Consider the following 25,387-nt stretch of genomic DNA (forward strand, 5'->3'; position numbering starts at 1 on the left):
TCCACAACCACCTGATGAAGGAGCAGCGCTCTGAAAGCTAATATTTCCAAATAAACTGTTGGAGTATAACCTGGTGTTATAGAGTGACAGACTGGAGCAGCATTAATTAAATTTCAGTGCTTATATGAATTGCATACAAAGGTAAGTCACACAATGATGACAAATTGCTATTAATTTCAGAAAGCTTTCCATACCAATTGACAGTGGTCCAAACTGAAAAACATCCTGAGGAGTGAACTCCCAGATCTTGGAGTATACATATGTACACATACATATTTTTGCAAAACCTTCTGTGATTTAGTAACCATCTTAATTTAATTAGGGGGAAAGGATTATTTGTATTCCATCAACTTTGACCAGTACGACCTTGTGAAAATATTTGGAGTGCATTGCAATTAAAAATTGACCATATGCGTGCCTTTTTCATTTGTTTGCTGTGGTGTGTCCAATAGTTTTGATGAGTAGCAAAAACCTTATAACATGAATATACTTTGAAAGAAATAAACACAAGCAAAAATAAAACAATTTATGTAAAGTACATGACATTACAGGCTAACTGAACCAAGTTCTGAAGGGACTAATTACAGCACTCCACAGATTAGTCAAACAATGAAAATGTTTTGCCTTGAGATTTCACAATAGAAAAATGATCAAATTCTCTTATGCCAAAAACTTGTGCTCATCCATCAGTGTGTGAGATTCAGTCTTAATAAGTTGCAATATCTGTATTTTCAATGTTACGTTTTCAATTTCATCTTTGGTCCACTCTGCTTTATTTACTTACATCAACTACTTTTAGCTGACAGATTATAATTATACAGAAATTCATTACACTGACCGATCTCAACAATATGTTCCATGGTGGCTTGGGGCTACAACTGTGGTCTAGCGATAAAACAAGAAATAAAGTAGTTTGATGCCAGTACATTTTCCCATGTTGTCACTGAATCATGTTTAATAGCTTCCTTCATGGCAGTTTTGCCAATTTACTTGCAACGACACCCCTTTCACCTCATGGTTCCGGATGCCCCAAAGCTTTATATGAATGACTTACAAACACATATGCTGTTTAAAACAAGTTATGTTTCATTTCCCCACTTCACTTGTTTTTAGGATGCATTACAATTTATATTTACAATTTACCATAATGCATAAAAATGAAGCAAACAGTCGCATATGCACCAGCTTTCATAACCAAATAATATTTTAGTTGTTTTAAGAGATGTTATTACACACCCCTGGAAAAGGTGGAATTTAAATACAGGCTTACAGCCTCAGAGGTATGCAGAATATCATTGTACTATAAGAGGCCATGAATATATTTAATTGGATTATGACATATTAGCACTGATAAATCCCTTCCAATGAACTGGATCTGAAGAATGTATTCCAATTCCAATTCATGCTATAGCTTAAGCATTGCATTCATAGATAGATCTTCACAAGCATTGTCTATGTCAAAAATTGATACTTTGAAACCATGAAGATATCACATTCAGATTCATTGTTCCTGTAATCATAGTAAGTTTTGAAATACCCCCTCAATGAAAGTTAAAAATGATTGCATGTCACTGAATAATGATAGTTATCGAGCAATTTGCTGCATTAAGAATGAGGAACTAGTCATTCTGATATCATTGAATAATTATACTGAAAGTTGAGCAGAATGTCACAATGTGGAGAAAGATCCCATTAGCAGGGAGCATAATTAAAGACTTAAATTCATTCATTCTGATCTCCAGATGTATAGTGGAATTGTGTTGCTACCTGTTGGTGCAGTCCTGGTGGCAGATTGGCTAAGATCAGAGTTGATTGATAACTGGACGGCACAGTGTCTCAGTGGATAGCACTGCTACCTCTCAGCACCAGGGACCCAGGTTCGATTCTGGTCTTGGGTGACTGTCTGTGTCTCCTGTGTCTGTGTGGGTTTCGTCCCACAGTCCAAAGATGTGCAGGTTAAATGAATTGGCTAAGTTAAATTGCCCATAGTGTTAGGTGCCTTAGTCGAGATAAGTGTAGGGAAATGAGTTTAAGTCGGTTTCTCTTCGAAGAGTTGGTGTTGGCATGGTTGGACCGATGGGCCTGTTTCCACACTGTAGAAAATCCAATCTGGACAAACAAGAGCCCCAAGTCAGCTTAAAGTTCTCGCCCACTTGTGTGCTACAGTTACTCCAGGCAGCTATCCCTCCATCCTGACAGTGAAGGCTAGGCTGTGAATTCTATTCCATCTTTGGGCACCCTCGTCCTCACTTACCTGGAATGGCATTCTACCATTACTTCTGATCTAGACACTCTAAACTCATCCATTAACTGGTTAATTTGGGGGTTGTCATAGATAAGAAACAGTTACTCTTACAATAATTGGTTGTTGGACCTTAATTTAGCCTTACAGAAAATTCATGAAGTCCAAGGCAAAAATTATGGCCCACTTTCATTCTCAATTTTTAATCAACCTGGTAGCCACGTAACACAGTAATGATGGTGTTATTGGTTACTAATGGCTATTAATCAATATCAATTAATCTGGAACACATTCTGACATGAAGTGAGGAATTCCTCAATGCGGGAAATCTTTTGGGAAGAATAGATTCAAAGTAATCTATTTCTCTCGCAAGTATGTTACATTTATCATATGCCATGTCCTAAATTACTCAATCTATCCCAAAATATTATCTTGGGAAGAAATATGCATTTAGTTTGCATGGAATAAACCAATATAATCTGCTCCCACCATCTCCTTAGGGAGCATGTTCCATTGTAGAAAAGTGTGGCGCTGGAAAAAGACAGCTGTTCAGATAACATCCGAGGACCAGGAGAGTCGACGTTTCGGAACCAGCTGTGATTTTTCCAACGCCACACTTTTCGACTCTGATCGCCAGCATCTGTAGTCCTCACTTTCTCTCAGCACGTTCCATTGGTTTCCCAAAAATCTGCTGAACTAATGATTCCCCAGATCAGTGGTGAATTTATCCCCTCGCCAGTTCCCTGCCACGGGGAAATAACCTGTCGTGGACGACATCAGAAGAAGAAAAAATAAACAGATGTAATGTTATATCTTTTTTCCCGAGTGAAAAGATGTCCAACTTACATAATTGTTCTTGGGAATCCAGCTCTTCCATTGCTTCAGTCATTCTGATCGCTCTTTTCTGAATTCTTTAAATTATTGCAACGTTTTTTTTACCGGATGAGACGAAAATTGTACACACTATTCCAAATACAGTTCCACCAATGATTTACACAGTTTTAATATTACTGTCCTGGTTCAATGGTGACCCTTTTAAATATAGCTCAACACCCGAGTTTAATCATTTGTTGCCAAAACGCGATTGTTGCGATTAGTTTGAAGTGCATGGGGTTTAGAATAGCACTTGTTTATGTATCTACACAATGCAGAGACCCTTGTGTAAAGCTTTATGTTCATTCGGATAATGTCTATTGGACATCAACCTCAAATTTCCGACTTTATTTCTAAAAGAAAGCGCTCGATAAACTGAAATGCTTTAGACTGCGGTTTATTGTTTAACTGTGACATATTGGCTATTTAAAAATAAGAATCCAACTTTCTCTCCAGAGTAAATGTATTGAAGTCACAAAAAACTCAAGAGTCTGCTCGTGGGCGGAGATCTAAAGGTTTTCCCCCCTTGTTTCACAGTGATTCGAAAGACAGTTGTTTTTAAAATAGCAGTTTTACATATCTCCTACATATATATGTATTCTGCTGCATTTTAATCAACGACGACTCGTCGTCAGCTATCAACGCTGTTAAATGTAACACAGGGTTACTTTGTTTCCTATACTTTTACACGAATCAATGAGAAATACAATTAGCGATGATGAATAGATAGCAACTCAGATTAATCTTAAATAATTGATTTTATAAGTAACATTTGACGTTCCAAGCGAACATCAAACTATTGAACGTCCAAATGCAACGTATTGAAAAAGTCAATTCTCCCACATTTCCCAGGCGAATCTGGTCGTGTACAAATACCATATCTTAATGGAAACAGATATCTCGTTCCAAGGAACCTATTACAGGATGTACGTGTGAACTCGAAATATAATTGGACAACTTTAAGGCTGCCTGCGGTTCCTGCACACGCGAATATATTGATATAATGTAATGTATCTGGAGCTAGGTTTGGAATGCTGTCTAACCAGCCCTAGTTAATAGAGAGGCGATGTTTCTGAATCCTTTACGGGTATGGAATTACTGGCGAATCGCTGCACAGCCGAAAGGGTCCTTCGCATTGGTCCACAGCGGTGTTAATACCAACGAGAAAGTTCAATTATTCGGCAGAAGCAGAAATGCAACTTGCCACTTCAACAGCTTTTAAGACGCACGGTTTATTTAATTACAGTTCTGCCACTAGTTACAGCGACTTCAGACTCATTCATCAAGTGAGTGAACATTCTTCCTAGGGGCAGCGCTCCGGGGATAAGTGGCCGGTGGAGTTATCATCACCTGATATTTTCTTGTTAAGGGTTCTCTCCCACTTGCACATCCCTTCACAGTATCTGCTGGCGGCAGAAATTGGTAATTGACAATTAGGTTAATTTCTGGCGTTAAGCAGAGAGTGTCGCTTTAAGACGCGGTGCTAACTTGCAGTGAAGAAAAGATGTATGAAATTCCAAACAGGCTTCGGGGAGGGCAATGACAGGACAAACAGCACCCGATTTGTTGGAAAAGAATTGAGGAGAAAGAGAGGTCGGTTTGGCGCGTGGTATTATCTGACCACATTTTTTGTTGTTGTTGCTGGTATTAGACATTGTGTCGAGTTTCTCAAGTGCAATGCATCGCAAAGACTGCCTGGGAGGGAGAAGGAGCGGGATACAATTGGCGTCCTTAACTGGGTTTCTAACAGCCATTCCTCCGCCTGATGGGAACCCTGCATTGGAGAGAATAATCCGCTCGCCGGCTTCCCGGGAAAGTTGCTGCTGGTTCACATGTTCACTGTTAACGTGACCGAAAGGCAGGAGGCAACTCTATCAAGCCCATGAGACTGAGCATCCCCCCCCCCCCCCCCCAATCCAACACCCCCAGTCACACCTCTCTCTGGTTACCCCGACTCTTGCAGGTAAGGAGTGAGTGGCGGGAGAATCAAAGCCCGGGAAACAATCCCAGAGGAGGTGTGGACACACACACACACAGACAGAGGAGGGATCACTGCAGCACCGCCAGTACAAGGGCACGGAGAGATTGGCGCTTCACACACACACACACACCAAACAAAAAGACAGGGGGAGGGGAGGGGAATGTCTCCGTGGTCCAGTCAGAGTTAAATGAGCTCGGTGGACGGGATTGAAATAAGACTTCATTACCGCCCACGGCCCCTTGCACATGCTCACGTAGTAAACTTGTCTTCGTTTCAACGTCAGGCATGAAGGATATTTCTGTCAACTTTGACACCGACTGCCCTGATAGATGACCCGCTGCTCCCGGGAAACTTCTCAGTTGCTGGTGACGAGGCGATGCGCTGGTTCATTCCGCATCCTGCCGGGTTGTTTCCAGAGAAGGAGGGCGCGGAGATACAGAGGCTTTGCTCTTGGGGGGGTGGGGGGAGCCGGTAAGCACTGACGTGCAAGCTCAGCCTTTGGACCTGGGGCAGAAGACGAGGGTTTCCGGGCTCCGCTGCTGCTTTGCTCCTTGTAACGCCGTCTATCCACCCTTTCCTCCCCGGAACCAGTGAGGGCTCCCTCAGTACAATCCCGTAACCCGGGGAGGCTGAGAGCCTACATCCTTTCCTTGGTATCGCTGCAAACCTTCCTGTGGAACCGAGCTGCCGCCTGAGAACTGGCGAGACGTGGACGGCACAGCGACTTTCCGGGGGCTAACTGGATCAGTCGGCTCGTTATCAGCGGATTTCCACTTAACCCTCTCTGCACAACATGGACCAGCCTCAGAACTGAGCAGGGGGGAGGAGGAGGAGGAGGGGTGTGTGGGGAGGCAAGTGATGGCCCGCGCCTCCTGGACACGCTTCTAGCCCAGACGTGAGAGAGCGAATGAAGTCAAGCCTGTTCTGATAAACCAATTAGTCTGCCGCTATTTTCATGGGGAAAGCGATGAAGGAGAGTCGGTAGTTCAAGCATTCCCACAGAGTTGGCCCTTTCCCATAGGTGAGTGGATAATGCGTTCCTCGGTATAAAAACCGGCGTCGGGGTGCTCCTAGCCTGCCAACGCGCTTTCTGCTTTAAACCCCCCCCGCCCCTTAAACTTGCCACTTGTATGGGATTGGACCTGGACTCAGTTTCTCTAATGTTAGGGCGATGTGCACGGATTTATTTCCTTGCAGAATTGAGACAGTTTTTTTTTCTCTCTAGCTGATGCAGTTTCCGAGAGCCGAGGGGCAGCCTAAGTTTATTTCCCACTTCCTGCTTTACAGGGAGACGCGATGGTCCCTACAATGTCAGTGTTGCTGTCTCTCTGGATAACAGCCTGCGCCCTGGTGTTCAGTCACGGAGCCCTTCCGCCAACACTCGAGCAACTTTATCTGCACCGGCCAGGTAAGCTCTTTTCAAGCCTGGCTCTGAGCTCCGTGTGTGGAACCTGCAGAGGGGTCAGAGGGAGGCAGGTCCCCAGCCCGACTCCCTGCTCCCATTCCCGGCCCATTCAGAGAAGGGAAGAGGAAGAGGCGAGCAGATGGGGAGGGGAGGGGGAGGGGGATGAACTTTTTCGCAGCCTCCCACATTAGCAGGAAGCAGGAGAATCAGGCAGGCTGGCTGGGAAAGGAATCTTGCTGGGAATGACCCAGATAAAATGGGAGAATATTGCAGGCAGCCGGGCCGGGGGAGCGGGGTTGGGGATGGGGGCTATAAAAATGTGAGAAGCGTGCAAGGTCCCCCTCCCAGTGCCCAGTGTAAAGGGCTGCGGGACGGAGCCGCAGTGAGACACTGACAGATCGTTTCGCCCGTAAGCCTCTGAAAGGCCGGGATCAAAGTTGATAAATGTCTGAGCTTAGAGGTTCCTCCTGTGAATCTCCAGCAGACGCCTACTCTGCACCAAGACGGAGCGCAGTTCGACCCCCGCAAACAGCCCCATGTCTCCTCTCTCCCTCCACATACAGCCCGCTGCAATGACAGTCGCGTGTCATTTGACATGATCTAGAGCCCGTTCAAATCGCCCTCCACTTGTCGAGGAGTGAAGCGAGTGCCAATCTGTTGGTGTCAGGTCTCCCTCTGTCTCTCATGTCACCAGCCACCGCGTACGCACGGGGAAGGGGTCGAGCTCCGATCTGTGAAGGAATCCTCCAGTCCCCAGTTCAGTGCCTGGTGACAGCAGCACACTGAGAAGGACGAGCTCGGAAAGCTCGGCGCCGCGTTTGCTACTCCCCGAATTACAGCTGCTTCCACATCCCTATTCCGGGAATGTGGGTTTTTTTTTTAACAACAGAAAGGCCAACAGGCGACAATATGCAAGTGAGAATCTATTGATCCTGACGTTATTGACTTCCTTTGGCGGAACTGGTCTCCCTTTGTATTGTCTGTCTACACCAGAGACTGGAAACTTTGTCCAGGCAAATTTCACCCTGGAAATAATCGGCGACAGTCGAGTTTGATCAGGAAAACACAATCTTAACGTGCCTTATTTCCCACAGAAAGTGCAGCTCCACTGAATACCAGCTCTGTCGATAGGATATAACAAGCATGAGATATTAGCATGTACAAGAGCAAGGGGGAAATCGTGGTCTTTTTTTTAACACAAGTAATAAGATTTTCTCAAGACAGCAAACAAAACCGACAAATCAATTGACACGGGCAGATGAAAGGGTTCAGTCTCTCTCATTGGTTTCCTGGGATGTATGAAGCAACTCGCCTGATTTAAATCCCCGTGTTTACAGCCACCAATCTGCACTACCGGGGACAATTACTGCTGTTGGCAGAGTTCAAATGGTCAGTTCAGAGTGGCTTTCACCCTGAACTGCCAGCGTCGGGTTTTCAATGCCTCCCACCCGCCAGGAGGAAAATCCTCGTGTAGAATCTGGAAAGCGCTCTCGCATGTCCTGCACACCTGTCTGGCTGCTAGTTGTACCTGGGGAGGCATAGCCAGCACTGCAGAACTCTGCTACTTGGGCGCTTGCATTGAGAAGTTTTCCCGAAATCTCTTTGCCCCTCACTTTGTGAATCAGTTCTACCCAGTTGTCCCATGCTTAGGATTGACACGACTGTTTTGCCAAGTTGACATTCACTTTGATAAATTATTTAGCTGCTGCAGTTTAAGGTTAAACCTGTTCTCTGAGGTGTGTCATAAGATGTCCAAACGGGTTGACCAAGATAATTTAAAATTGTACCCGTTTGCTCCTAAGGATATGGTTTAATTGTGCACACATGTTAGCTGTTTTTCAACCATTAGTTTCAATGTTGACATTTTGGCACGAATAGTTAATGAACATAAATAATTCCCCAATTAAATTCAAGCCACTGCTACAATGTTATTAGTGAGATGGTTTCATGACTAAAGGCCTTCTGAGTTTTGAGGGTGTTTAATGCTTTTTACATCTGTTGGAGGGTCACACTGGTCAAATTCAATTTTGATTTGAGGATTGGGAGCACGAATTCGAGTTAGCAACTTACCCTTTTCCAAGTCAGTTGATAGGGGCAGGCACTTTCTGATCCCTAATTGTGAACAGAGGTGTGGAACTCCCTTCCCACAGGGCTCTTCTGTGTAACAGGGGATTTAGTCAAAACAGCAGTGAAAACAAGCAGATGCAATCATAACATATCAAATGATTTCTATTTGGAATTCATTATTTACATTTTTAATTATTGGAGATGTATTTTTACACAGGTTTGTGAGATTTTGCTTTGTTAGTGCAGTTTGTAATTAAAACAGAAACCATGTCAATTTTTCATGGATTAGCACAATGTTAGAGGAAAGGGATGTGGTAACAGGCTAGGGACATGTGATCAGGACTACCGCTCCTATGGAGGCTAAACTCCAATACAGAAATGGGGCTGTCTCTGCTGGTAATATTATGATATAATTATTTGGATGGGACACATAGAGGTTACTGATCCACTGAGGTTTTTTAAAGGTACAATAATTTAATAGTCAGAAACTCCTTTTTGCAAATTATTCATTTTTGGAAAACGTTGGTGTTAAGGCTACACCAGCATTTGTTGCCCATCTGTAATTGCCCTGGAGAAAGTGCTGCAAGCTACTGCAGTTCAGGTGGTGCAGGTTGACTGTTGTCACAATTTTGACCCACTGATATAGTTACATAGCAGAATGCTGTGTGGCTTGGTGGGTAACTTGCAGGTATTGTGTCAGCTGCCTTGTGCCTTGAATGGATACAGGTTGCAGGTTTGGAAGGTACTATCTAAGGTGCTGATGCATTGTAAGTTGTAGATTAGATACAGGCTGCCACTGTGCACTTGAGGTGGGGAGTGAATATTGAAGGTGACAGATGGGGCCCAATCAAATAGAATGCTTTGTTCTGGAGCTTGTTGAGCTTCTTGAGTAGTGTTGGAGCAGCATTCGTTTTGGCAAATAAAGATTATTGCATCACATTCATGACTAATGTCTTGTAGTGGTAGGTGGGAAACAGGATTTAAGTTACTTTTCAGAGAGTTCCTAATGTCTGACCTGGTCATGTAGCCACTGTATTAATATATGACTGCCTTTACTCAGTTTGTTGTCAATGGTAACTCTCCAGGATGGCTTTAGGAGATTCAGTGATGGTAATGCATTGAATGTCAAGGGGAAATGGTTAGATTCTGTCTTGTTGACCATGCTCTGTCACTTGTGGCATGGATGACACACTTATCTGAGGAGTTGTGAATGGTGCTGCATGCTGTGCAGTCATCAGCAAACATCCCCATTTCTAACCTGTTGCTGGAGGGAAGGTCATTGAAGCAGCTGAAAATATTTGGGCCTAGGGTAAGACACTGAAAAACTTTTAGGGCTGTGGTATATCCCTCTGAATCTGGAGGCCCAAAGTCAAGTCAGACCTGCTCCAGAGATGTGTAATAACATATGTGAACTTATTTTAATTGGGAAAATATCTACCTGAGGAACTTCTGCAGTGATGGTCTTGGACTGACATGATTAACCTCCAATGATGATAACAATCTTTCATCTGTCCTAGGTGTGACTCCAACCAATGGAGAGAATTCCCCCTGTTCCCATTCTGCCTTGGTTCCAAGCTGCCTTGATATCAAGGGCAGTCACACACTCCTCACATCTGGTGTTCATCTGTCATGATAATCTATGGGCAAAAGCTATCATGAAGTCAGGAGTTTTGGTGGTCTTGGTGAAACCCAAACTCAGACATTGCTGTGTCAATACAGCTTGACAGGCCTGTCAACAACATATTCCCCCATATGTTTTGGTGGCAAATAGACTGAGGGTGTAATTGGCCAGGCTGATGTGATTTTTAACAATGGACAGAATATGCCCACTCAATTCTCCTCATTTTTTAGTAGATGTCATTGCCCTAGCTGTAATAGAATAGCTTGTCTAGGCTGGCACTAGGGTACAAGACTTTAGTACTAATATGAGAATGTTAATTTGATGTGATTCACTGGCAATGAAATTGCTTGTTTAGATTGGGGCTGTCTATATTGCATGACCTCTGATGTTTAGCATGCAAATAGTCTTGTGTTGTAACAGTATTGAGCTGACACTGTACACTTTTCGGTAAACCTGGAGCAGGCCAGAAGATTATGTATTGTTGTTGAATGCAACTCTGCTTCTAATGGCCCATAATGCCCAATCTTGAATTGCTAGACCTGTTTTGAAATCTATCCCATTTAGCATGGTGCTGGTGCCATGCATCAAGGAGTGTATCCTCAATGTGAAGACTGAATTATATTTCCACAAGGATTGATTGGTGGTTACTCCTACAAATGCTGGCATGGACAATTATATCTGTAACAGATAGATGGATGTATCAAGCAGATTGTTCCCCTCTTTTTAGTTGCTGCAGTGCCTGCTATAGGCTTGGTCTAATAGTTATGTCCTTCTGGACTCTGTCTGTATCGGTACCATTGAGCTATTTCTGATGGATGTTGAGGTTTTCCAGCCAAAATACTTTTTATACCTTTACCACTTTCAATGCTTCTTTCAATTGTTGTTCAGCATAATTCATCAGCTGAGGGGGCAGTTGTTCTATATACTCTATAGAATAAATCGGATAACCATAAATAACAAGAAATAATAGGGTTGTAAGCAGTCTTTTATTTCAGCCAACAGCTGACAATTTTAAACCCATGGTGTTTTTGCCTTGTCATGCATTAGCCTACACATTTACAATATATGAAACATGTACTGCCCAAATGTTTGCTTATAAACTATTGAATATGTTCTCAGTACATTTGAAATGGCTCCAACATAAATGTTAAATATTTTTAATCAAATGTCAATTACATTGAGTACAGATGTTTATTGCAAGACCTAAAAATAGCAGTTTCTTTGGAAACATTAGTTTAATCTTTATCTGCAAGTTCAGATGACAATTCTAACTATTTGGGTTTCCCTGTTTGTAGTTCCTGTCATTTTAATTTGATTGAAAAGATCATAACCTTGCACTTGCTTTTAGGGATTCATGTATTCTTCATATGGTACTATTGAAGTCTTTCAATTTCAATTTATTAAGTTGGTTTAGACTTGCTCACTTCAGATTTCAGGGCTAATCTATTAATCTCATTGTAAATGTTTACCAATTATAACTTGGGTGCTTCTGAATGGTAGAGATTTAGGGCATATAATTTGCAATTTTACAAAGATGATTTTTGTCTTGGCAAAATGGATTTAGCTTATGAAATTTGATGTTGTAAGGAGACTGCTTGCCATTTGAAATATTTTGCATTTTGAAAGTAGTTATATGCCTTGCATCACAATAAAAATCAGCATTAAAAACAAATGACAATTGGCAGGCAATAGCTAAAACAACTTTTATTAAAAGTATTGCATAAATTTTGGCATTTTGGGATGTTTTGAAAAGAAAAAAAATGAAGCACCCATCCCAAAAAAAAGATTAGCTGGTTAAAAAAAATATTAGGTTTTATTTCAGGTTCTGGTGGCTTAACCATGGAGTATTCCAAACTCATGGTTTTGAGGTCTGAATAAATGCATGCTAATGGTGGAATAAAGCAAGTTTAGAAGAATGCAGAGTTTATAGATGGTTGTAAGACTGAAGGAAGCTACAGCAGTTGGCAGAGCAAGGTTATTTGCGTTGGTTTGGAGGGGGTGGGAGAGAGGAATGTGTACAAAATAAAGCTTCACATGTTAGGGTATGGATGGTCTGGGAACTAAAGCAAACCCAGGGATGTCAAGAAAACAGGACCTGATGTAATGACAGGACAGCAGCATTTTGGGTGAATGCCTGTAAAAGGAGCATGGAGGATGAGAAGCCAGCCAAAAGTATTGGAATCATTGAGCCACAAAGTAACATAAGCAATATAGATCTAATCAGTGAAGATGACAGGAAAACCTATATGCATGAATTAATTATAATTTTGGTGTGAATATTCAACATACCTCACTGACCGTGACATTATACCTCTAATTTCTGACCTTTAACAGAAGGAATATTGTAGTTGTTGCTGTTGTTGTTTGCTGGATAAATCAGTTGGGGCAGCTTTGTGAAGGCACAACAGTGAACATCTGATTTTAGTCTTTAATGCTTCTTCATATTCATTATAAATTGATGTAATTTTTTTCATTGATTTTATCTTTCTTTAATTTCAAAGTGTATGTGTGCATGTGTGACATGAATAGCAATAAATCAAGAAGTGCTAAACATTGTTAAGACAGTCTCTCATATTTGAGCTCAATTATTATCATCAAGCATCCAATTGGGGGTAATGACACCATAATATGACTTTATTTCTTAAAATCTATATGTTACAAATGTGAATTTGCGATTTTGTTTGCCTTCACACAATTTCAATTTTTAATGAAAAAATTCTTTCACTTTTTGATGAAGTTGCATATAGTTTGGAGATGGAGAGTGGAGGTAGGGGAGGAGGAAGGAAATAATCTTGTGTTCTTTGCTTTAATCAGCTGTATCTCTAATTAAAAATTAAATGCATTGGAATATTTCTTCCATACACTGCCACTTAATATTGCTTTGAATGTTGAAATTCCTAAGTTTATTATTTAATTAGATTCTGCTTAAACTCTGATAGATAATGAATATATTGGGTCAATAGCATATTATAGAAATGTCCATGAGAGAGGCTGATCAATAACTTAATTGGTAACATAGTTCACAAGTGGTTATAGTTATCCAAGCAGTAGAAATATTTATTATATCTAATACGGGCATCTATTGATTGTTACACTTTCCCAATAGGCACAGGCAACTGAATAATGTTGAAGTGATGTCTCAAATGCAATATAGCAAAAAATCAGCTTGTTTGCACGTGACAACTAGGACGAGCATTGTCGATGCAAATGGCTAATATCTAAAATGTTAGACAACATTTTATGTAACAGTATGCAAACAAAAGACATGTTCTGGCAGATTGATATGTTGGTGTGTGAAATATAGTGTCACACATTTTGCAACATGTTCATTGGCTGTGGAACTGTTCAGACAATGTTTTGCTCTGGAGCAGGTGATTCGCAACAGCATTTAGCTGTTAAGAGTTTATATTGGTGTGATTCGAGCAATCTTATCTGAGGAAATTTTCATGTTATCTCATTTACTATTAGACTGAGAAATGCTGTCTATTTGTTTCAATTAATGTTAAACTTTTCATTGTTTTGCATTCTAGAGAATCATTGTTGAAATGCGATAAAACATTTTTTTAAACATGTTAAATATTATTAATGAAAGTAATTGCATGTGAAGGTTTCAAGAACATGCATGGATATCTGCACTTGTTCAGAATAATCTAGCTCCTGTGTTCTGAGAGCAAGGAAACATTGTCCTGTGGATATAACCACTCAAAGTTGGATTACATTAAATGAAATGATTACCATTGAGAATTGGGAAGAAATTTTAGTTTTATCATTCTGAAAGTTTTATTTAATCCTTTCCTCACCCCTCTCACAGTTAACTGGAGACACTCCATGGCAGTATGGATTATACATGGTCTCTTGGAAACAGCAGGCTTTAATGTGTTTTTATTTTTCGGTCTAAACATGTGAACTGACAGTACATCTGTTGGTTTTAATTCTGGGCTTCTTCCTTTCCTTGCCAATAACAACTGTAATTTATTCACCTCAGGGTATGGTAGCATAATAGTTATGTATCTAGATTAGTAATCCAGAGATAAAAGTTCAAATCTCAAGGCTGAGCAATTTGAATTCAATTAATTAAATGTAAATGTGGACTTTACTGTTGGTAATGGCAAAACTGGTGGAATTGTGTAAGTGGAGAAGTAGATAGTTACAGAGAACATAATATGAATCACTGATGTCATTTTAAAAGAAAGGATATCATTATGCAATCTGGCCTGTCTTGACTCCAGATTCAGAGCAACATGGTTTATACCTAACTGCCTTCTGCAACCATTCAGTTATTTGCAAGAAGTAAGCTTATCATCATCATCTGTTCAATGGCAATTCAGGATGGGCAATAAATGTTGACTTCTCCATTGATGCTTCCAATCCAGGAACTACTAAATCATTTTACTAGGGGAAAATTTGTTTTACTGATAGTGTAGTCAGGTAAGATGATTACTCAATAAAATCTTTGCATTCTCTATTAATCACATTTGCATCTCCTTTATAGGAGAGAAAGAGAGGCTAAGCAACTTGGTGGGAGAGACATATAGATAGAGGAATTCACTAATGTTGTCATTCGATGCCAAATGGTTTCATTTTTGAATGTAGATTATTTGTTTCACTAATCCAATTAATTTTCATAACATCATAAACTTATTTATCTTGTTCTTAAAATCTCTGAATGTAAGCTTTCAAGCATTGCAAAAGAATCACAATGTGATTATCTAATGTGATAACAGTGTATTATATATTGGAATTTGGCATTTTGGAAATATGCTCATCTGGCTACTTGAAAGACAAGTTAACGAGTCAAAATCATAACAGTGGGAATGGTATTTATATAATATTTTGTTTGAAACATTTCAATCACATAATGTACAAATTCCAAAACAAATGGGGATGTTTGTTTTTGTTTTTTTTTTATTGACATTGCCTAGACTGGTGCTGTCCATTGCTCCAACTACAGCTGTCCCCTCTCAATAAATCTTGAATTCCACTGTAGCACACATTCAATTTATTATGGATCAAGTGAAGCCATTTGTCAGTGTGCAAAATACCCCAGTGGTCTGTTCAGTTAGTAAAGACCCAGGCAATGTTACAGCTCCTTTGTTGTCAAGTTGTCTTGTCTGATATCCTTAGCACTCACTTAGGGACAGTCATGATGTCAAAAATGTACCAAGTTGTTTACAGCTTTAAAAATAATCAAGGCAATTCTGCAGAATATGATATATACATTAACATTGTTAAAATGTTAGATGTGAACGTTAGAAATATAAATGAACAAGTCATGCAACACATTGACCCAAGATTAATGCAACCCACCTCGTAAATTCATTTAAGTAGAAGAATGGATGTTTGTGTGACAATTATCCACCGAAAGTCACAATTTTTTTAAAAAGTGAGGATGTAATGTTCCCTTCTGAGTAAACTGTTAAGTATTTTAATCAATTTAAGTAAAGATTTGATTTTTCTTATCTAGTAGGTTATGAATCAATGTGGCGGGGGGCACAGGGTGGTGGGGAGAGGTGTAAGAGAGAAACAGAAAAATAAATTGATTGTTTTGTATCTCAGTGATTGAATTATTAAACAAAGCAGACCAAATGAAGTACAGTTATGAAAATACTATCCAGTTAGTCTGGTCACCAAAAGCAATCTTGTTCACGATGTTACCCAATTTCTTATTTTCAAAAAAGGTATTTGACATGCTGTTGCTAGAACCATTTATACAGACACGTCCTTCCAACAACCCAGATAGTTACAGCTTTATCATACTTCTGTCAGTTTGGGAAACTACATAACAATGAGAGCTTGTGCATTAAAGTCAAATTGCTTTTCTGGTATTGGCATTTAAAGTTTCATTTGTAGCAAATGTCATTTGTTTATTTGTGCTTTCTACTGAAAAATATCAAAATGCTTTGCATTCAAGTAATCAAATTCTAATAAGAATGGGATCGGCCTATCAGATAAAAAATGTTGTGGATTCTGACCTCAAAATAGTATGGGTGGAGATAGTATTGTGATGGAGCCACAGAAGTTCTAGCAATATTTATGAATCAATTTAAAATATTCAAATATTCATAAAGTAAACAGACATATTTGGTGAAGCATTCTTCATTTTGTTTTCAAGCATGCTAATTGTTTTAAAAGAAAATCAAATTTGATTTTTGGCATGACTACTCTGTGTTAGTTTGTTATGTTAATAGGATCAAATTTGCCTGTGTATTTGGGCACTAGAGTATTCATAAAAGAAATGTGAAAAAAGTAGCACAACAGGATGTGAAAATATAATAGACATAATTTCTAAGAAAATTTAAAGTTACTACTCTGTATAATTTCTATCAATTTCTATTATTTGAAGTTTGGGTCATCATGTATTGAAATGGTAATGTGAAAATTCACAGTTTGTAAAAGGAAAGAAACCATGTAATATAAACCAGGTGAAAGAAATCACAATTATAAATACTGCTTCCACTGGATCTCCACTATTATAGTACACAATGGCCATTTTCAACAATGGCCATTTGCTGCCAATTACATTAGGTGATAGTCTCTTTTCCATATTAAAACAGGCATATAATATATATCAATAAATGGATACACAGGTTTCCAGCATGCATACCAGAAAATCAATATGCAGTCAACCAGCCTAGATAAAACACATTTTTCAGAGTTATTAGGATGTTGATGATTGTTCACAAATAAATGGCAGCTGGCAATTTTCAGCCTTTTTTTGGGACTCCAGGAAAGGAGTTTTGGGGGTGAATTGGCGAGTTCATTAATTTGCATGGAGTGTTTGAATTATAATTTCACTGGACTTTCTGTAGAACTCAGTTATTTTAGAAGACAAACAAAGGAAGGATGTTAAGTAGATGATGTTTGAACTGACGTAATACCCAAGCTCGTGATTGCCTTCAAACCTGCATCTACTGAAAGAGGCATGTGAATAAGTATTTCTGTGAAGGATGCTTTATTACAAAACTATAGGGCTACTTTCCACCTACCAGCTGGGAGGTAATGTGGCAGATTGTGCCTCATAAATCATACAGAACTCAGTTGATTTTGTTCTCATTGCTTTTGATTTCAGTGGGCTAGAAATCATGAGTTCCATTACATTGTTGCTAATTGCCTTTTTTATCACATTACCAGCCAGGCAAAATTCATTGAAGCAATTGTGAAAAGTTGACACATGCTAGAATCTAGTCCCCAATCAAACTGCTTCACAGGCATGGAACAATCAGGGTGAAGCAAAATCACCAGAGTACCCTGTCAAAATTTTATAAAATGCCGGATGCAAAAAAAAATGTGTTGCAGGGGACATCTGCAACATCAATCAATCTGAAACTCATGGATGTATCAAGCAGATGCATCACTTTTACCCATGGTAATTGAAAAGCTCATGAAAGGAAGAATAAATTTGCATCTCTCCAGCATTTTAGTTTAATAATTTATCTCGAAGCAAACACCTGTGACCATGAAGCATTTCTTTTTGGTACCAGACGGAAATCTAGGCCCTAGATCCAGAATGTGCTATTTTTGTAAAATCAATCGAAGTTCTTGCAAGTACAAGGCATGGTCTGGCGTCCAAGTTATGTTAAGGATTCCTATAATTATTAGCTTTGCCCCAAGGAGCTACAAAAGAAATGCTGCATGAACGCCCAGCTTTACTTTAAACCACAACGAAGGATCAGTTGTCTCTTTCCTTGTTTCCTTGGCAGCAGTTGAACTGTTTATTTTAAATAAACCACTTTGACTCCATTATTTGATTCACAACATTGAAAGCAAGGTGTAAACTGTTTTAAAACCAAGGATACTATCTTGAACTCTGGCTAGTTAGACATCCAGCATGTCCACAGCTGGCCACTAGGCACAGGTAAAGAGATGCACGCTCTACCAGAATAATTATTGAACATAACATCGGCATGATATATGTGTAGGTAGACCAAATACTATACTTTGCTCGTTAGGCATAGTTTTTGGGATCATTTTAGTTAGCTATATAATGCACATTTTTTCATCATTCTAAGCTTTTATTTACAGATGAGCCTTCATCAGTTGGATAAACAATCTTTGTATTCAGGTGGAGAAACTCGAAGTCTAATCTGCTGATCTAATTACATCTCCTGTTTGTTATCTGAAATTGTTTCAAGTATCACTGAATTGGGATTGATTAAAATTACCCAAAAAATGCTGCTAGTTATCTTTGGATGAGCTGATGAAGTTTGGATGCTATCTTATGTTGTTATTGAGTCTGACTTGGCACTGGAGTACGTGAATAATGTTTATTAATGTGACTAGTGCTCTCAGATGCTAAAGAGAAATTCACTCAGTTGGGATCAGAGCATTGATAAGTTCTCACTTGGCGCAACTTCTTTGAAAGCTGAAATTTTGGCACAAAAAAAGTTAACAGTACAGTTTTATTAAGTTTGTCTTAGGCAGACTACAACAATATTAGCTAGGAACTGAAGATTGTTGTTTGGAGGTGGATGTTTGAGGGTATATCCATATTGGTCATGTGGGAGTATTTCAAACAGCAGTTGGTAAGAGTTCAGGAGCAGCATGTTCCTATGAGAATGAAGGATAGTATAGCAAGTTACGTGAACCTTGGACGACCAAGGATGTTAAGGAATGTTTGTTCAAAAAGGAAGCATACGGACGGTCTAGGAGGATGGGAACTGACAAAGCCCTTGAAGTATATAAGAAAAGTTGGAAAGAATGTAAGCAAGAAATTAGAAGGGGTAAAAGAGGTCATGAAAAGTCATTAGCAAATGAAATTAACGAGAATCCCAAGGCTTTTTATCCACATGTAAAAAGCACAAAGGTAACCAGGGAAAAGGGTGGCCCACTCAAGGACAAAGGAGGGAATGTATATGTGGAGCTAGAAGTGGTAGGTGAGGACTTAAATGAATAGTTCGTATTGGTATTCACCAAACAGAAGGATGATCTCAGGGAAGTGTGAGTCGAATTTCTCAGCCAACTTGCTATTAAAAAGGGAAAGGTATTGTGCATCTTAAAAATTATTAAGATAGATAAGTCCCCGGGTCCTGATGGGATCTATCCCAGAATATTGAGGGAGGCAAAAGAACAAGTTACAAGCCTGTGAGCCTTACATTGGTGGAGAGAAATTATTGGAAATGATTCTCACGGACAAGATCTATAAGCATTTAGAAACGAACGGACATGACTAGCGATAAACAGGGTACAAGGGAGGTCATGCCTCAGTAACTTGATCAAGTTTTTTGAGGAGGTAATGAAGATGACTGATGAGGGAAAAGTGGTTGATATTGTCACCTTGGACTTCAGTAAAGCCTTTGACAAGGTTACTCATAGCAGACTGGTACAAAAGCTGAAGTCAAATAGTATCAGGAGTGAGCTGGCAAGACAGGTACAAAACTAGCTTAGTCATAGGCACCAAAGGGTAATGGTGGAAGGATGCTTGTTGGAATGGAGGTTTGTGACTAGTGGTATTCCACTGGGATCAGTGCTGGGACCTCTGCTGTTTTTGATCTACATAAATGATTTGGATGAAAATGTAGCTGTTCCAATTAGTAACTTTGCAGATGATACAATGATTGGTGGAGTTGCAGATAGTGAGGAGAATTGTCAGAGGAAATAGATCAGTTGGAAGCATGAACAAAAAAATGGCAGATGGAGTTTAATCCAGACAAATGTGAGGTGATGCTTTTGGAAGATCAAGAAATTATATAGTGAATATCAGAACCCTTAGGTATATTGATATACTGTACAGAGTGATCTGGGTATGCAGGTCCACAGATCACTGAAAGTGTCAGTGCAGATAGATAAGGTAATAAAAAAGGCCTATGGCATGCTTTCTTTCATAGGAAGGAGCATTAAGTATAAGAATAGACAAGTTATTCTGCAGCTTTACAGAACTTTAGTTTGGCCACGCTTGGAATATTGCATACAGTTCTGATCATCAAATTACCAGAAGGATGTGGATGCTTTGGAGAGGGTACAGAAAAGGTTTACCACGATGTTGCCTAAAATGGGGAGTTTTTGCTATGAAGAAAGATTGGATAGACTAGATTTGTTTGCATTGGAAAGTGGGAGATTGACAGGTGACTTGATAGATGTTTATAAGATTGTGAATGGCATTGATAGAGTGGAAAGTATGAGGACTTTTCCCCAGGGTGGAGAGGTCAATTACTGGGGGACACAGGTTCGAGGTATGGGGGGGGGTAAGTTTAAAAGAGATAAATGAGGCATGCTTTGCACAGGAAGGATGGTGAGTGCCTGGAACACCCTGCCAGAGGAGGTAGTGGAAGCAGACACTAGAGTAGCATTCAAGAAGCATCTGGACAAATACATGAATAGGAAGGGAATAGAGGGATATGGACCCTGTAAGTGAAGACAGTTTTAATATGGAAGGGCAAAATATGTCGGCACAGGACTGAAGGGCCTGTTTCTGTGCTGTATTGTTCTTTGTTGATTGTCTATCAAGAAACAACCTCTCCTATCAGGTTATACTGTAGTATCTTATATTCTTCAGTTTCACGAGATATTCTGTCCGTTTCAAAGGAATGAACTCCCAGTTATACATTCATTCTGGTTATTACAATGAAACTGATTACAGAAGCCTCATCAACAATCATTTTGCTCTCAAACAGATATCATACTTGCATCTAAGATCGAATGTCATTTGCCTTGATATTTACCATGAATACAAGGAGGCCATATGGGCGTGGGTTTCCTCCGGGTGCTCTGGTTTCCTCCCACAGTCCAAAGATGTGCAGGGTCAGGTGAATTGGCCATGCTAAATTGCCCGTAGTGTTAGGTAAGGGGTAAATGTAGGGGTATGGGTGGGTTACACTTCGGTGGGTCGGTGTGGATTTGTTGGGCCGAAGGGCCTGTTTCCACACTGTAATCTAATCTAATCTAATCTAATCTAATCTAAAGCAGAGATGATTGCGATTTGGCAAGGAACTGCTGATTATTTTAAAAACTTGTCTCTTCTTGCGCTGCCACTTGCCTTGCAGCTTGCCAAACTGATAGCCTGATCAATAGGTTGGAGGATTGGCTCAACAGCAGAGAGGCCACAGATGGGAATCGTGAGAACAGGCTTCTCAAATGGGAAGGGAACATCAACAGATTATAATCCCCATGGCATTTCGGGGTCGGGTGTAGGGGGGTACGAGGTGGGTTTAGTAACGGTGATTGGTGATCGGGGCTACAGGAGGAGTTAAAAGATTTTCTTGAAGGGCTGTTTGGGAAATTCCGCCTTTCCCTGACCCACAAGTGGTAGCTGAAGTGCCACTTTCTTTTGAACTCTGGCTACTCCCTGCTTTGGATCAAATGCCAAGACGTTTGCTGTGAAGAAGGACATGGAAGATATAGAATGTAGGGAAATAGATGGTGACATCTTGAAAAATGTCCATATTACAGAGGAGGAAGTGCTGGATGTCTTAAAATGCATAAAGTTGGATAAATCCCTAGGTATACCCGATAATTCTTTGGGAAGCCAGGGAAGTGATTGCTAGGCCCCTTGCTGAGATATTTGGATCATCGATAGTCACAGGTGAGGTGCCAGAAGACTGGAGTTAGCTAATGTGGTGCCACTATTTAAGAAAGGTGGTAAGGCAAAGACAGGGAACTGTAGACTGGTGAGCCTGATATCAGGTAGTGGGCAAGTTGTTGGAGGAAATCCTGAGGAACAGGATTTACATGTATTTAGAAAGGCAAGGACTGATTAAGAGTAGTCAACATGGCTTTGTGCATGGAAAATCATGTCTCACAAATTTGATTGAGTGTTTTGAAGAAGTAACAAAGAGAATTGACGAGGGCAGAGCGGTAGATGTGATCTACATGGACTTCAGTAAGGCATTCAACAAGGTTAAATTTTTTTTAAAAGAAGTTTGAACACTACAAGTAGATCCGCTGGATCCAGTGCATGGGCAACTGTTGTCCATTCTTTATTTTCGTTTTGCACTTTGTATTTTAATTTATACAATCCTTTGGTGTTTAAGTCTACTTGGTCTCCGTGCATTGAATGGAGACATCAACAGAGCATCCGCAATTCTCAAGAAGTGGTTAGTTGTGATGAATTACACAACCGTTTGAGTGGAAGAGTTTCTTGTCTGGAAGAGTGCTGTGGAATGGTTTATGATTGACTGTATGTGGTCAGTTTAGTAGTTATTAATTATAACACTGAAGTTCCAACAGTTCTGTGATAGGTGCTTCAGAATTTAGACTGGCTGGATATTTGCACTAGCTTCCATGTTGGCATTGTTTTTGTGTTTACTAGTTTTCTTTGGGCAAATGTTGATTTGTGGAAAAAGTTTCGAGTTGACTTTGTGAATGCAAAATACGTGCACAATGTGGACAAAGCTTGTTCAGACTTTGGTTGGAAGCTGTTCTATTGTAGGCCTGTTACTGACTATTTTGTCGACCAGTTTGCATTTATGCATGTCTCTATCACATTCCTTCTTGGTGTTGCCATACTACTGCACCGTCTTCTGCTTGGTTGTGCAATGTCATATCCTACTGTGTCCTTTAGAGCCAGATTTCACGTATAGATGGGCTCAACAAACTTTTTAACCACACACTCTGCACAGATCTCAGAATCCAGAGCGGCTTTGCAGTGGGTATGATCACCCACACCTGCAACAGTTTCCTTGCATTTTATACCTTGACTACAGTGTTGAAATAACGCTTGCAGATGCTGTTGTCCACCTACAGTGGTTTCATACTTACTGCCATCTGTTTGCAGTGAATCAATACTGCGACCTTTCTCCCCACGACATCTTTTTGGAACATTGCTTCCACACGTCAAAGTCACCAACTCCATTATTCACTCCAATAATTCTACATCTACATTTGTTGTCCTTGTTGTGGCATCTACTGACAGATTTATCTATTGATTCCTGTGGTTTTTGCCTATAGGACATCAATTGTAAGTGATGAGTTCTAAAACTGGCTCCTGAATGTAGTTAATCTTCTTTGTTTCTTTGTGGGTGCTTTTCTTGTTCCCTTCAGATGAGGAGAAAGTGAGGACTGCAGATGCTGGAGATCAGAGCTTAAAAATGTGTTGCTGGAAAAGCGCAGCAGGTCAGGCAGCATCAAAGGAACAGGAGAATCGACATTTCGGGAAGAAGGGCTTATGCCCGAAACGTCGATTCTCCTGTTCCTTTGATGCTGCCTGACCTGCTGTGCTTTTCCAGCAACACATTTTTAAGCTCTTCAGATATGACCAAGGTATTGAATCCACACAAACGTGTTATCAGTTGCTTTACATGTCATCACCAGTTGTTTAAAGCTGCATGGTGTATGAGGCATGGCTGCATTTTTTTTAAAAGAGGTTTGAACACTGCAAGTAGATCCGCTGGATCCAGTGCATGGGCAACTGTTGTCCATTCTTTATTTTCGTTTTGTACTTTGTATTTTAATTTATACAATCCTTTGGTGTTTAAGTCTACTTGGTGTACCATTGTATTTTTTTGATTTGCAGTTTGTTTGATGGCTTGATCTGTCAGCTGTGCAATGTTCCGGAATGCAGCTTGCAGCTTTTTTATTTGAATTTGGACACATTTTCTCTCCATTCAGTGTAGACCTGACTCCTGATGCCATTCAAATTAAAATTTAGCCTTTTAGATCAGGTGAGTCTGGATCAGCTAACTGTCTGCACAAGAATGCCCAACTCACAGATCGTCAATTTGTAAATAAATCTTATTTTTCTCTGTACTGTGGTAACTTCTGGATTCTGCTAATTTGTTTGCTGCTGGTCCTCTTGGTTTTCAACATCAAAGTTGTTTTAAAAGAAGAAAATTCACAGCTGAGTGCCATGCAATAACATTCTTGATACTTAAATGTAACATATTTGTGATAAATAGATTCCATTTACTTGGAGATCTGAGTTTAATTACAGCTAAACTAAGATATAATGCAGAGTAATCTCCAAATTCAATGTGAGAACCTATGATCACGTGACAACATCCTGGTACTTGACTCATTTGCATGTTCTCTTCAAGGCACATCATTCCACTCCAAATGAAATAATGTAACACCATGTTGACTCTGCATGATCATAACAAGTACGAGGAAAATAATGTTGTTAGACACCAAAAAGTAAATTCTAGCATTTTCCTTTTATTATGGATGATTTGACTTAATTTATTATTTGATTTGATTTATTATTGTCACATGTAGCTAAGTACAGTGAAAAGTTTTGTTTTGCGTACTATACTAGTCGATCATACCATGCTAAGTGCATTTAAGTGCAAGGGTAATAGAACAGAGCAAGGAATACAATGTTACGACTGCAGAGAAGGTGGACAAAGAACATGATCAACATTAAATATAAAATTTGAGATGTTTGTTCAGTAGACTAATAACAACAGCTAATAACTTCCTGATGAAGGGCTTTTGCCCGAAACGTCGATTTTACTGCTCCTCGGATGCTGTCTGAACTGCTGTGCTTTTCCAGCACCACTCTAATCTAATAGCAACAGTGGGGAAAAAGCTGTTCTTAGGTCTGTTGGTATGTTTGTTTAAACTTTTATATCTTCTGCCCAATGGAAGAGATTGAAATACATTATAACTGAAGTGGGAGGGGTCTTTGACATTGGCTGCCTTCCCAAAGCAGTAAGACGTAGAGATGGAATCAATGAAATGAAGGTTGGCTTGTGTGATGGACTGGTCTGTGTTTATGACTCTCTGTAATTTCTTACAGTCTTGGGCAAAGCACTTGCCATACTAAGCTATGATGCTTTCAAACAGGATGCTTTCAGTGGTGCATCTGTAAAAATTTGAAAGAATCTTTACATAGATGCAGAATTTCCTCAGCCTCCTGAAGAAATAGACATGTTGTTGTACTTTCTTGATTGTAACATCAATATGGTGGACCACGATGGATTGTTGGTGATTGTTACTCCCAGGAACATGACCTCTCGACCACCTCCGCCTCAGCTCTATTGATAGAGACAGTGGTGTGCCCTCCACCTTGCTTCCTGAAGTCAATGACCAGCTCTTTCATTTTGCTGATGTTGAGGGAGAGATTGTTATCTTTACACCACGCCACCAGGCTCTCATCTCTTTCCTGCATTCTGTCTCATCATTGTTTGACAGCTGGCCGACAATGGTGGTGTTTTCAGCAGACCTGTAAATGGAGTTGGGGCAGAATTTAGTTACACAGTGTTGAGTGTATAAGGAGTATAGTAGGGGACTGAGTATTCAGCTTTGCAGGGTGCCAGAGTTGAGGAT

The 25,387-nt window shown here is 40.0% G+C and overlaps 1 protein-coding gene and 1 long non-coding RNA gene across 7 annotated transcripts in view; one reads left to right on the forward strand and one right to left on the reverse strand.

The window, feature by feature from the left end:
• Nucleotides 1–5,428, reverse strand: part of LOC122559073 — a 41,544-nt gene extending 36,116 nt beyond the window's left edge. The window contains exon 1 of the long non-coding RNA XR_006314335.1: nucleotides 5,350–5,428. This is a non-coding gene — a long non-coding RNA (uncharacterized LOC122559073). The remainder of the gene's footprint in view (nucleotides 1–5,349) is intronic.
• LOC122559072 (chemokine-like protein TAFA-1) overlaps nucleotides 2,859–25,387 on the forward strand; it is a 474,754-nt gene continuing 452,225 nt past the window's right edge. Inside the window, exons 1-2 of one of the 6 annotated variants that reach the window (XR_006314330.1) lie at nucleotides 2,859–4,401; nucleotides 6,384–6,504. Coding sequence is in view for 1 of the 6 variants with exons in the window: in XM_043708309.1 (XP_043564244.1) it covers nucleotides 4,309–4,401; nucleotides 6,384–6,504 (214 nt within the window). In the remaining 5 variants the exon portion in view is untranslated. Of the gene's footprint in view, nucleotides 6,118–6,321; nucleotides 6,505–25,387 lie in introns of all 6 variants that reach the window. The other 5 variants (XM_043708309.1, XR_006314332.1, XR_006314331.1 and 2 more) reach the window with 5 other exon arrangements.

Source organism: Chiloscyllium plagiosum, chromosome 18 (assembly GCF_004010195.1).
Source record: "Chiloscyllium plagiosum isolate BGI_BamShark_2017 chromosome 18, ASM401019v2, whole genome shotgun sequence".
NCBI lineage: Eukaryota > Metazoa > Chordata > Chondrichthyes > Orectolobiformes > Hemiscylliidae > Chiloscyllium > Chiloscyllium plagiosum.